The 10,865-nt window shown below is 35.7% G+C and overlaps 1 protein-coding gene across 1 annotated transcript; it reads left to right on the forward strand.

Moving 5' to 3' along the window:
* The first annotated feature begins 1,195 nt into the window (after positions 1-1,195).
* Positions 1,196-10,499, forward strand: LOC138712563 (D-xylose transporter-like). The gene is made up of 4 exons (XM_069844487.1): positions 1,196-2,909; positions 3,343-3,505; positions 4,931-5,052; positions 8,367-10,499. Exons 1-4 carry the CDS (start codon positions 2,729-2,731, stop codon positions 8,633-8,635), a joined length of 735 nt encoding a protein of 244 aa, XP_069700588.1. The 5' UTR covers positions 1,196-2,728; the 3' UTR covers positions 8,636-10,499.
* Positions 10,500-10,865: the final 366 nt, after the last annotated feature.

Here is a 10,865-nt window from a genome sequence, read left to right on the forward strand (position 1 = left end):
TTGCGTTTTCGCGTTGAAATTAAAAAAGCTGAAGGTGGATAGGCTCAAGAAAAAGTATTTGGCATAAAAAAGCCATTCGGAGGGAGTATGTTTCATTATTATGGAAGCAAATAACTTTCAAAATGTCTGGTATTTTTCATTGAAAATAAAACTGAACAATTTTTATTTGAAGTCTAATGAACTTAGTTTGCAGCATTTGCTGCACAAGCCAGTAGTATGTCTATAACAGAAAACAACGAGGAAAGTGCTTAACACTATATTAAATTATTCCGTCAGTCTTTAGGTTTTCGTTACTAGGCAACGTAATTTATAAATGTTTTAAACATTCAAACAAAACATAGCCTATTACTAGAAAAATATTAAGAAACATGACGTATGAAAACGCGTTGAATGGCGTAGGTGAGAGTACTAATAAAACTGTTCAGAAGAAATTGAAGAGTATGATTCCAAAATTCGCTGAGTTAATTTCGCCACTTTATGATCTATACATACATATGAACATACGATTATTTTTTAGATTTTTATTATTATATTTTAAGCTCCTTTACTTCCGAAACAACGCCAATCCTTGTCTAAAAGTTTGTGTTATTGTGCATGTCACTTGAAAATTCGCTCAGGCCGTAGGTCGGTGGATAAAAAACTAGTCCAGTACTTTAACAAAAATGGACTTCACGCGTTTTGGGATCACATTCTTCAATATTATAGTCAGCATTAGTTTTCATCTGTCATGTTAACTTTGCACGATTTATATTATTTCGTTTTAAGTGGAGGGGGTTCAACCTGTTTACTGTAATATTTCTGTACAATAAGTAGAAAATTACGACATTTTACATAATTTAAATTCCTTTTACTTACAAAATATTACGGAATGATACATGTTACCTTGATTGATAAAATGTTAGCCCAACAGGATATAATATAATGTTAGCGTTGAGAAATGTATAATATTTTTACCTAACTTTTTTGGTATTTAAATTAATACGGTAATGTATCAATTTTGCAAGAGACACAAAATCTTATATAGGGTGGAAGTGAAATAAACTTGCAGATTTTCAGAGTGAATAGCTCATGTTTATGTAACAAAAAATTGTAATATCATATTGGTGGAAAGTCCATAGTCCTTTTTTTTTTCTTCAGAAAAAATTCCCCCCCTTCCCAAATATTTAACACCATCTTATTCCGTAACTATTGCAAGTAGGATCGTGATTTTGTCTATATCGATAGAAAATCTAATAAAAAATCATTTATCCCTCTGGCGTATTTCAATAGCATGGACGGTTTTCGTGTAAATTTAATTTAAAGAACACTAATTTCAAGCCACTGAAAAATGCAACCAGATTGCAACGTCGTAGTCAGAGAGAGAAGTGGACTGTAGCTAACCTAGTGAGACACACCTGTGTTCGTTGGCCCCTTTTATCTGTATTACAAGACGAGAGTAGAGTGTGTTAGCGGCGATGTTGCCAGTCTGCTGAAACTTCCAACTTAATTCTCTAATTAACCGTGCATTTAATCACAAAACGTAATATAGGTTTTCTATTCATTTAAGTGTACACTACCGTCCCTTTCAATCTAGAGGGTTATTTCACTTCCATTCTGTATTAATAAGCTAGAAATGTAGTACAGTCTATACGATCAATAATTCCATATGTTGGGTTTTAATATCTATTTATCGATTGACTTAGTACAATTATGTATTTGTACAAATATATACAAAATATATAGACCTACATATACACATATATATATTTGTGTATATTTCATTTCTTGAACAACGAATCTTTGTATGAAAAGTTTAATTTTGTATCAATTTGTAAAATCAGGAGACAAAACTTTATGTTAAAATTCTATGGTGTGCGGTAACAAGGTACTGAGTGTTCAGTTCAAAGTGTGTCATGGCTCGCTGTATGCCGTCATTTGGCTAGCCGATGAGCCTAGAGAATTCATTCTTCCTACACTTCCGCAGAGGCGTATTACCTATGTGCCAGAGAAGTTGCCTAGCAAGTACGGCGTTCATTCTGAAGAGTACTTACCGATACTTACCGTAACGCCGGTAGTGGCAGGAATGTGAACTGTTTGGAAACACGTACTGAGGTGAGTTTTTTTTCTTACTGTCGGGATATGGGGAGAGGTTTAAGATGATTACTTACGTATTTGTTGACATTAACTTCGACGGTCAACATGGACACGGAGCATTTGATTTGTTTGTGGAATGTTGCCGTACTCAACCGATGATAACAAATACCCTGGGTACGACTTGCCCGCAAAACACAGTTCGAAAGAGGTTATGGTAGCACACAGATCGTACAGACCGCCATCTGTTGCTACGACGTTCAAGTTATACAGTACACGTTCTCAAGTTCAGATTGAACGCCTTGATTAATAGGCAACTTCTCTGACATAAAAGCTGAAACTCACTTCAAATCGCTGACTCACCAACAGTGACGTTATGACACACTTTGAAATGAACACCCAGTATAAGTCACAAATTGTAAGTTTTGAGTGGAACGAAAGCAGATTTTTAAACGAGGTCCAAAATAATTATGAAGAGCTGCAAATCTAAAGCTCTACATCTTTATGAAAGAGGCTAGACATAGTTCATGACCTTTATACCATTGAAAGAAGTACAAGTTTTGTATTCACATGGAGGCCGTTTCAAAACCATTAATTTCTGACAGTCCATATTATCACGCATCACAGAATTAGCCACAGAGATTAAGATCGGCTAAAAATGACAGCACAATGTGCAGGATGGGGCCTGTACCACCGGGGAGTTGTCGCTATCTGCAGTTTGTGCCTGGTAGCTGACGCCGGCGCCATGATGAACCTCTGCTTCTCCATTCCTCTGGCTGTGTGTACCTTCAGAGCTACTGATTCTAAGATCCTGATGCACAACATGGTTTCATGGGCAGGTAACCCACGGCAGACGTATTCCATATTCAATGTAGCAAATCGAGTAACATCAGTCTTTGGACTGGAAAGTTGCAGGTTCGATTACCGGCGATGTAGGCGTATGTATGTATGTATGTATGTATGTATGTATGTATGTATGTATGTATGTATGTATGTATGTATGTATGTATGTATGTATGTATGTATGTATGTATGTATGTATGTATGTATGTATGTATGTATGTATGTATGTATGTATGTATGTATGTATGTATGTATGTATGTATGTATGTATGTATGTATACTTTCTCCAACCTTTCCTATAAGGTCATTTTATTCAATCTAAAGGATTTTACTTTTTACTTCAAAGTCGCCAGTCTGTGAACAACTAACGAAAGAAGTAAGTTTTTGCACTATTTTGCGTTTTTCTTTCTTCACATTTCACTGTTGCAGGTGCAGCTGCCGGTGGTTTGGTGTTTGGATACTTCACTGACGCAGTTGGTCGGAAAAGAATCATCATGGTCATTCTCGTGTTCGAGTTCATTGGCCTGATCGGCAGCAGCTTCGCCCCGACAGAATCAATGTTCGCGTTATCCATCATTGTCTTGGGGATGGGGTGAGTAAAGCGAAACGCTGGAGCGGAAAACAAGAGTTCTCCACTGTGGTCCGTGAGGCGACAAATACAGGGACATCATTTTATTTTTACTTCAATTTTTATTGCACCTGAGTTTCTGAATGTACTTCACTCCCACCCCCTCTACTAGTAAACTTCCAACCGTTCTCCACACAGATCCAAGATCTCACATACAGTTATAGTAGCCTTACTGTCATAGTAAACAGTACGTTCCAAAAATATGTTCGCGTTTTCCAGTGACGAAAGAGCTTCCAATATTGAATCATTTTCGCACAGGTAGGTACTGTCGTCCATTTGCCTACGTCGTATCCCAGTTTCCCCCATCAGCTTTTATTCGCCAGCTAGTGGCTGGGCTGTCTTAGCTCTTTTCTAGGAACATTAATTTCTGTTAGGAATTTGACGTCTGCGTAATATTATACAACTGTTTAGAATAACTTCAATAAAAGGGCCTCATTAAGTAATTAACTGTCATGTGATTTCCTCCCTTTCTACGACCCTACGACATAACCACTTGGACGGACAATAGATAGCATGTCTGAGTAATTTTATCTTTTCGGATCGGACAGAAGTGAAGATTGAATTTACAGTACGTAAGGTACTCTTTTATAGAGTAGGTACAGAATTATTTCAACATGAGTTACTAGTATGAAGGACGAAACTGGTAATTGGGATTAGGTACAATAATCTATAGTGCGTTAATATGCACATTAGAACTGAAGTCTGTATCGAAATGAACGGCCACCATTTTCAAAAATGTGTTTAAATATCCAAATTATGATTATTTTTCAATTTAACTTCATTCTCTATATTGTACGCTAATGTGCTGTAGACAGTATAATATACACTGTATAATGAATACGTCCACATGGACAGCTCTGTTCGTGAGTAAAAACACTTATTGTTAATACTATACTTTATTTTGATTAAAAAAACATAATGAAGATGAATAATTTCGAGGGAAAAATTGTTCCGGAGCCCGGTATCGAACCCGGGACCTTTGGTTTGGTACGTTAAACCAAAGGTCCCGGGTTCGATACCCGGCTCCGGAACAATTTTTCCCTCGAAATTATTCAAATCAACTTTACAGGGAGTTAGGCTATACCTGAAATCTTGATTTGCATAATGAAGATGATCAAACTCAAAAGCGCGATATTTCCTAGTTTACCTAAATGGATGAACTACTTTTCTTCCCTCCTATACATAGTAAAGTGATTTGTATGTATATTACGCCAGTATCATAGAACTCCAGTCGTGGAAGGGGGTAACAAACGGCGTTGATCCAACGGTATAGCCAGGTTAATATTAAAAATGTTAGTAAAAAATGATGTCCCTGTACAGTATCTATGGGTAAAAATGATAGTACTGATATTCCAGCATTACTTTATGTGGATGTTTTTGTTTTTATAGGACTAGCAGTTCAACGACCACAACCAAGATTTACATTGCTGAAGTCGTTCCTAAGAACAAGAGAGGATCTAAACTTGTATTGTTGGACGTATGCTGGTCCGTTGGTTATTTATTGGCTACTGGTGAGGGACCTCTATACACCATATCCTAAAATGAATGCTACGATTTCACAATTATGTATTTCTGTAACTATTAATGTAGGCTGACCAGACGTCCCCGATTTCCGTAATGGGCATTTTTTTCCGAGTAAGTACCCTCTTAAGCGTTCCGCATTAAAAGTTCTCTTACGTGAAGAGTAACAAGGATTTAATAGAAGCAGAACTACAGACAGACGAAACATAAAAACATATCCATAGTCCGACAAATAATAATAATAATAATAATAATAATAATAATAATAATAATAATAATAATAATAATAATAATAATAATAATAATAATAATAATCATCATCTATATATATATATATATATATATATATATATATATATATATATATAATTTGAACTGGTAATGGAAATTCCCGGAAAACGACTGAACGGCTTTTAATAAATAGCCCCTCATTTTGAAGTTGGAACTCAATGTTTTTCAGAAAAATAGTAGTTTCCAGTGAAATATCAATTTTCCTACATTATTTTCCTATTTTCCAAAATCCATCTTTCTTCAGTTTTGATAACTAATTGCATTTCAGCACGGCATTGATTTCAGAATAAAACAAAACACACACTACAATAAACAATAGCTAAATACTGAAAACAGAAGTAAACACTGAAATACTGAAACAATTGTCTTTAGAGACAATTAATATTAGGTACCCTCCACAAAACTGGCTTCATTTATACACTGACGGATCCTTGATCTCCAGAGAACAAGGTACCGGTGCAGGTGTTACGTGCTGTCTCTTCTCACTTTATAGATCTCTTGGATATGGAACAACAAGTTTTGATGGTGAAATCATTGCAATAAGTGAATGTCTAAGGAATCTTCTATGCCACATCAATAAATTTAGGAATCCAGTTATATTGTCAGACTCCAAAGCAGCTATTCTATCAATCGTCTCTAAACACATACCTTCATCTCAAACAGCAGAAATAACTAAAATGCTATCTCAATTAATATCACTCAATAAAAGAATTGTATTCCAATGGATACCATCCCATTGTGGAATCCTGGGAAACGAGAATGCGGATGCTTTAGCAAGATGGGCAGCACTTCTACTTTCAGACCTGTTACTAAATCTACGTATTACTCTGTGAAGAGATTTATTAAATCTACATATTTAGACTTCAACAAACAAAATTTGATAACACAATCCCGAGGGAAAAAATGGAACTCTCTGCATCAAAATCCACAGTTAATTCCCGATTTACCACGAAAATCGTGTGTAGCTGCATTTAGAGTGGCAACAGGCCATGATTGTTTGGCCAAACACCTGCATAGAATTGGGATATATCAGTCCCCTAACTGCCCATTGCGCAACTCAAACCAAGAAATGGATTCGGAACACCTCAAAATCTGTGCTTCAGTGGCTGGCCATGATAATATCTTTGAAAAATATTGGAGTGCAAGAGGTCAAATGACTTTATTGTCATACGCCTGGCATTAGAAAACAACAACAACAATAAACAATTAGCTATTACACGAAGGCCATGACCTGCAGGGTTGCTGACATATTTAGAGTTCAAATTCAACTGGTTATTAAAAACTTCAAGACTTACTAAAAATAATTTACAGGTCTGATTCTGTGGTGTGTAATTTTCTGAGTATAGCTTTGTATTGGATATTGAAATCTACAAAACTTGAGGTGGTTTGATTACATTATTACCATTAGAAATGAAATTTCATTATAGTTAATGCCACGATGTGATTATTTTTCATTAATTATACATATTAATGCTATATTGATGATATGAAAGTGAAACGTTTTGGGATTACATAAGTAGATACAGAGAATGTGTTAAATTAGATCTTCATTTATAATTATAATTTACTGAGTGGCTGCTATTATATATATATATATATATATATATATATATATATATATATATATATATATAAAACTTACGTAAGTTAATAGTATTGTTATTAAAAATCAAATATTTTTATAGTTATTAATCATGTGGGGTTGGGCCTTTTCATATAGTTGATGGCGGTGTGGTGTAGATATTTATATGCGTCATTCTCTTCAGTATTGGCTCGAGAAAGCTAAAAAATTACAGTTCCTAAGGAAAGACGGTATTACTTACTGTTAAAAATATAAGAGACCTACAAAACTTTGTAGTCTCTCGATCATTTCAGCAAGATCTCTTAGCAGGATAAAATGATTTTACCCTCTACATTTCAATCTCTACATGCAGCAGCTATACCAAAATGCTACAGTATGTCTAATTTTCCAAAGCATAGCAAACCTGACGTTTACAATCCATTATGACCTGAAATAGCTATTGCTTTACTCCCACATGAAAAACCCACTGATCTCCCTGACATTGTTATAATACTTGCGTTTTCGCGCTGAAACTCAAGAGACATAGGATACATAGGTTCAAAAAAAAGTATTCGACATAAAAACCTTTCAGAGGGAGTATGTTTCATTATTATGGAAGCAAATAACTTTCAAAATGTCTGGTATTTTTCATTGAAAATAAATCTGAAAAATGTTTATTTGAACGTCTAATGAAATTAGTTTGCAGCATTTGCTGCACAAGCCACTAGTAATAATATAATAGTACATTATGCAACGAGCCTATAATGATAGTAATTAAGAAGCGAGTATGGATGTTTATGAAACGAGCTTCTTAATTAGCATTATAGGCGAGTTTCATACGACTTTTTATGCTCAACCACATTTATAACTTGAAATTATTCAGCTGTATACATTTTATTTGTATCTGACAAGATCGGAAGTGACCTTGTTCTAGGTCGTGAATTGTGAGATGTGCGCAGACACGAAAGTATTGATTTTTTCCGAGGAAGAATAATGTCATTGACCTTGATGTAATCCCGTTAAACTTGATATAACCTTGATTATTGAATTCGACACTGAAAAACGAGATGACAAATTGGATTTATTTGAATATTATTTACAATTAACGCTAATTATTATAGTAACAGAACATAACCTTCTGCGACAGTATTGGATTTCCAGCCTCCGTGACTTTTCGCTAATTCTCTTTCGATTGCATATCCGAGAATAATCGATACTTGCGGTTTTATAACGGTACAAAGCTGACTTGTCATTGGCTGAACACCTGTAAGCTGAGTAGTCATTGGCTGAAGACCTGTACTTTAATGAGTAGGTGTACTTTAATGACATGCATTAAAGGATTGCTACCAGGTGTATAATTACTACATTTCGGCATGGTCGAGCATAAAAAGATAAAGGATACATTGCGTTGGAGGTCTTCTAATTTATTTATCTATGGTTTTATGCTTGCAGTGTTCTTTTCCGGGTTTGTTCCTATAATTTTCCGAGAATTGGCGGATGTACGAAGCAAACTGAAGTTCTACACATGGCGCATGCTCTTTGGGCTAGTGGGCACGGTCACCATCCTGGTATCTTGCGCCACGAGCCTGTTGGGCTCCAGTCCGAGGTTCCTGCTTGCTATGCGGAAGGTTCAGGAGGCAGGGGAGGTGTTGAGGCTCATGTTTGCGTTGAACAAAAGCGAGCACGCCAAGAATTACCAGGTCCGAATGGGAATGCACTGACGTAGGAGATTAATGAGAGATGTGTGATTCCCTGTATCAATAACATGTGGAAAAACTTGAGTATTTGAGAAGAAACTTTCAGCAATTATCAATCCACTCAAACATTAAAAATCTCGACAGAGCCAAATTAAGAGGAGTGGAGGTTAAATATGGTGAAAAACCAGTAGGGTAGACGAGGGTAATTGTAAACAGGGGGTAACTATAAACAGGGGGTAACTATAAACAGGGGATAATTGTAAACAAATGCTGTGAGAAATACAAAACTGTCAATATAAACATTTTATACCTATCGTAATTGAAAGTATTTCAACAAATGGCTTTATTATCTGAAGTCGAAAATTAAATGAGTCATCGAGTTGTGATTAATACGTTGGTGTCCAGACCTGTGGAGTAACGGTTAGCGTGTCTAGCCGCGAAATCAGGTGGCCCGGGTTCGATTCCCGGTCGGGGCAAGTTACGTGGTTGAGGTTTTTTTCCGGGGTTTTCCCTCAACTCAATATGAGCAAATGCTGGGTAACTTTCGGTGTTGGACCCCGGACTCATTTCACCGGCATTATCACCTTCATCTCGTTCAGACGCTAAATAACCTAAGCTGTTGATAAAGCGTCGTAAAATAACCTACTAAAATAAAAAAAATACGTTGATAAGTTGGTTAAAATGTATGGAGAAATTCGGCTTTTACGTTTTTTTTATTGTACCTTATCTTTAGTTTTTCATTTATTTTGGGGAATATTTAAATTAACATGTTGGCTAACCTACAAAGCAGTTTGGCGCCAAATAGTAATAACTGCTTCGTTGTGAACGAATGTTTTGTAAGAGTCTACAAAAAAAGTTGAGAAAGAATTTTGCTTCACCTTAATTTTTTCATTGTAAGCAACTGTACAGTGCTGTTTTTAAGAATGTTTTTTATGAGTAATGTATAGTAGTTAACATTTATTACAATGGTTTTGAGATCTCCCATAACCTCAGTTCATGAAATTATGACGTGTTTACATTTGCCACATAGCTTTAATTGCTTGAGGGTTGTAAACATGTTTTACTATTGTTACATTTGTAATTTTCAGTAATCAAAATGCCAAGAAATTATATTAGAAAAAGACCCCCACCCAACTACACAGGATTTAGAAAGGGTTGTCACAGATGTGAAAAATAGTAATTACACTTATCGTGAAGCTCAGGAGAGGTACTGAGTTCCTATATCCGTCATATATCATAGGTTAAAGGGACGAAATGTACCAGTGATCAAAATTGGAGTTGGAAGAAGTACAAAAATGTTCAGTATCTGATAGCCCGTGCAAAAATTGGTGTTTACAATTACCCCTTCTCAAAGAGGTAAATGTAAACACGTGGGGTAAATGTAAACTAGCAACTAAAAGATGAAGAAAGTCAATCTTATTATTTTAAACCCATTTTCAGGTTCATTGCCGCCCTCACATAAGCCCGCCATCGGTCCCTATTCTGAGCAAGATTAATCCAGTCTGTAGCATCATATCGCACCTCCCTCAAATCCATTTTAATATTATTCTCCCATCTGCGTTTCGCCCTCCCCAAAGGTCTTATTCCCTCAGGCCTCCCAACTAACACTCTATGCATTTTTGGATTCGCCCATACGTGCTACATGCCCTGCCCATCTCAAACATCTGGATTTAATGTTCCTAAACTATAAAAAAGACCTCTAAAATAAATTCTTAAAATGTAATTTGTTTATCGTAAAATGAAAACTGGACATAAAAAAGGCTGTAATGCGGGTTGTAATAGAAAATTAGATTCACTTATTAATTAGGTTATTTTATGTATTATTATTATTATTATTATTATTATTATTATTATTATTATTATTATTATTATTATTAATGTAATTATTGTGTAGGCCCTATTATTTGTATTGTGTATTTTAATTGTATTGTGTATTATTTTTTCCACTTGCAGTGTAAACAAATACACATACTTACTTACTTACTTACTTACAAATGGCTTTTAAGGAACCCGAAGGTTCATTGCCGCCCTCACATAAGCCCGCCATCGGTCCCTATCCTGTGCAAGATTAATCCAGTCTCTATCATCATACCCCACCGCCCTCAAATCCATTTTAATATTATCCTCCCATCTACGTCTCGGCCTCCCTAAAGGTCTTTTTCCCTCCGGTCTCCCAACTAACACTCTATATGCATTTCTGGATTCGCCCATACGTGCTACATGCCCTGCCCATCTCAAACGTCTGGATTTAATG

Source organism: Periplaneta americana, chromosome 13 (genome assembly GCF_040183065.1).
Source record: "Periplaneta americana isolate PAMFEO1 chromosome 13, P.americana_PAMFEO1_priV1, whole genome shotgun sequence".
Lineage (NCBI taxonomy): Eukaryota > Metazoa > Arthropoda > Insecta > Blattodea > Blattidae > Periplaneta > Periplaneta americana.

Excerpts from the sequence above, each read along its gene's own strand:
- LOC138712563 (XM_069844487.1), top strand. The coding sequence starts at position 2,729 with ATGACAGCACAATGTGCAGGATGGGGCCTGTACCACCGGGGAGTTGTC. Across the intron at positions 2,910-3,342 it reads CAACATGGTTTCATGGGCAG|GTGCAGCTGCCGGTGGTTTG; the intron begins GTAACCCACGGC and ends TCACTGTTGCAG. Across the intron at positions 5,053-8,366 it reads TGGTTATTTATTGGCTACTG|TGTTCTTTTCCGGGTTTGTT; the intron begins GTGAGGGACCTC and ends TTATGCTTGCAG.